The 2758-nt window shown below is 48.7% G+C and overlaps 1 protein-coding gene across 1 annotated transcript; it reads left to right on the top strand.

The window, feature by feature from the left end:
* Positions 1-758: 758 nt before the first annotated feature.
* LOC308287196 (histone-lysine N-methyltransferase SETD5-like) lies at positions 759-2549 on the top strand (the record flags this gene model as incomplete). The annotated part of the gene is made up of 3 exons (XM_080728314.1): positions 759-823; positions 1473-1561; positions 1977-2549. The coding sequence occupies exons 1-3, from the start codon at positions 769-771 to the stop codon at positions 2547-2549; spliced, it is 717 nt and encodes a 238-aa protein (XP_080584440.1). The 5' UTR covers positions 759-768.
* Between the last annotated feature and the right edge of the window lie 209 nt (positions 2550-2758).

Raw genomic sequence — 2758 nt, 5'->3', positions numbered from 1 at the left:
TGAGGGGGTCTGTTATAAAGTCCTCTGAGACCCTCACAGTCCCAGAGTCAGACCCCACCCATTGTAGGGACACTCCAGTACGGACACAGAGGTCATTAAGGTCTGGCCAATCTGACCAGACCCCGAAACCAGCAGAACGGGTGTCCAGTTTCCCGTTTGGTTTCCTCCTGAACCCAAGGAAATGGGGCTCTGAATCCCTGGCCAATGGGACCTTACGCCTCCTCAGCATGCTGGTGTAGATCCATTCCACGTTTGGCAGGCCTAACCCTCCCTCCAGGGCTGGGCCCCTGATTCAGCCCGGGAAAAAGAGTTGGAGAGGCCCTCATTGCGCGCCCTCTATAGCGCTGCTGCTACTCAAAGATTTGCCGTTTCAGATCATGACAAGTGACAAGCCCGTGGGCCAATTACTGTACATGAGTTATATTTCGTCGTTGTCAGGTGGAAACCTTGTATGTCCAAAACCGTTTGTTTTGTATTTATCATTTTAAAAATGATTTAAACTAGTGAAAACAGCCGATCTACAAGCACACAACGCCTCGCACCGTGCTTGTAGATCTGCTGTTTTCACTACTTTTGTGCAACGGCCTTGTATGGTGAAGCAGGGCTTTGCTTTGCGAAAGAGATACGAGGTTTCTGCCCGACAGTGACGATTTACTTTGTTGGCCGCCCAGCCCCCAAAATGGAACGAAGGCCGACATTTTATTTTGATTTTTTTCCTAATGGCCAGCCTGGACCGGCCGGGAACGAGTTCTGAGAGGCAGCATCAAGATGGAGCGCATTTTAAAAAGGGGGGATGGCTCGGTGCCAGGAGACAAGGAGCCTGGTATGACATGGATTCACAGACACATTTTATCATTTATATTATGAACGTTTAATCTTATGTGGTAGTTTAGCATTACCAGTGCAGCTTAATATCTTATGAATTGCTCCTTCACACAATAACGGGTAGTAAAGAAAGAAATCACATGAAGTGAGCGGTGCTATTTATGAGCTAATTTCATTAAGAGTCCCGCGAATCATGGCCAATGTGGGATGTGGCGGGAGTGGCATACAGACCGAGTGCCGCGCTGCGAGCTTGTAGATCTGCTATTTTTGAAAAAACTTGAAAATGTGTGCAAGTCTTTGAATATCTTTGACCCGATCTTTGACCCGACTTCCAAATCCTTCCTCTAAATCAGTGGTTCTCAAACTTTTTCATGTCAAGGACCCCCAAAATTACAGGTATTTAGCCACGGACCCCCATCTAAAAATATGTTGTTCCAGGGACCCCCCAGAAGCAAATATTTGAGTTACAAATGTTCGCTTTTAAATGGATATATTCAAAGGCTTGCAAAGAAAAATCATGATTTTTCAAAAATAGCAGATCTACAAGCTCGCAGCGCGGCACTCGGTGCCGCGCTGTGAGCTTGTATATCTGCTATTTTTCAACAGTTAAAGCTGTCAATAATCGTAGGCCTAAATGGGTTTAACAGATGGAGATCGATACGATGTCCAGACAGGCACCATAACCTCTCCCATGAGGAGTCCACACGGATACAGTCCCTCTGTGTATGGCCACCAGGTAGGCTGCCTCATGCTAAACCTCACTTCAACTTTCACACAATAGTGCTTAGGTTTTGAAATCATGAACAACAGTGTAGGCTGCTATTTAAAAAAATAATACATGAGTCCTATATTGCAGCACTGGTGTGGTCTCATAGTGTAGATCAGCGCACCAGTGCCAAATGCCAATATCATTCATGCCAGTGCCAATATCATGACCTTGAGTGTATCAATGCGATTATAGGCCTACCACAGATGTATTATCAATAGTTATGTTTGGAATGCAAAGGTAAATAATGCATCCACTTGTTAGAGTGCTGTTATCAGGAGATATCTTTACTCCCTAGAAACCAATCACAATGTGAGGTTGGAACTAACTATGCTTAGTATCGTTCAGATTTGGTAACTGCGTTGTTCTGTTTGGTTGTGTGCAGTCGTCAGAGAGCCACGGTCAGACAGGCAGCCCATCCTTCCTCCAGCAGAGCTCCTCATCTCCATTCCTTGGTTCATATAGTCCCTCTGGCGCCCCCTCTTCCTCAGGCCAGAGCTTCTACCCTCGGCTCTCCTCGTCCCACCCTGGCCAGTCCCCCTCATCGTCCTACCCCAGTCAGACTCCCACCTCCTCGTCCTCAGACTCCAGGCCACCAGGGGGCTCTCTACACCAGCAGAGCAGCAGCAGTATGGACGGAGCCCCTGGCTACAGCAACAGCCACTTAAAAGCTAACCTCTTGAACAGCAGTGGCTTAGGGGGCTCACCCAGCCCAGGCCCTCGGACCCATGGCCAGACTAAAACAGACTTGGGTACACAGACCTCTAGACTGAGCCAGCAGCAGGCGCCTCGGAGCCTGAAAACGGGAAGTCCCGGACAGGCGGTGCTGCAGGCAGGCTCCAGGCTCCTGTCAGCCTCTGGAGCTCCACATTACCCGCAGCGCGGGGCCCCCCTCACTCAGTTCCAGCACCCGCCTCTCCAGGGATCAGGAGTAAGGACACAGTCAGGAAGCTTTTAGGACCTTGTTTGAGTGCATGTGTGCATGCGTGCGTGAGTGAGTGTGAGCGAGAGAGTGTTTGCGTGAGGCTGCATAGCTCCTCAAGCCCTAAACCTGTGGTGTGTGGGCTCAGTGAGGGGAAATGTACAGACCTAAGAGGAGCCAGGACTTCTTGTATGGATCTCTCCTTTTGTTATTTTTGGTCTTTTCTTTCTTTATTTTCTGAGAAA

Source organism: Nannobrachium achirus (genome assembly GCF_963921795.1).
Source record: "Nannobrachium achirus genome assembly, chromosome: 6".
Taxonomy (NCBI): Eukaryota; Metazoa; Chordata; class Actinopteri; order Myctophiformes; family Myctophidae; genus Nannobrachium; species Nannobrachium achirus.
The sequence above is the reverse complement of the archived record's forward strand: the minus strand, read 5'-3'. Positions and strand labels throughout refer to the sequence as shown.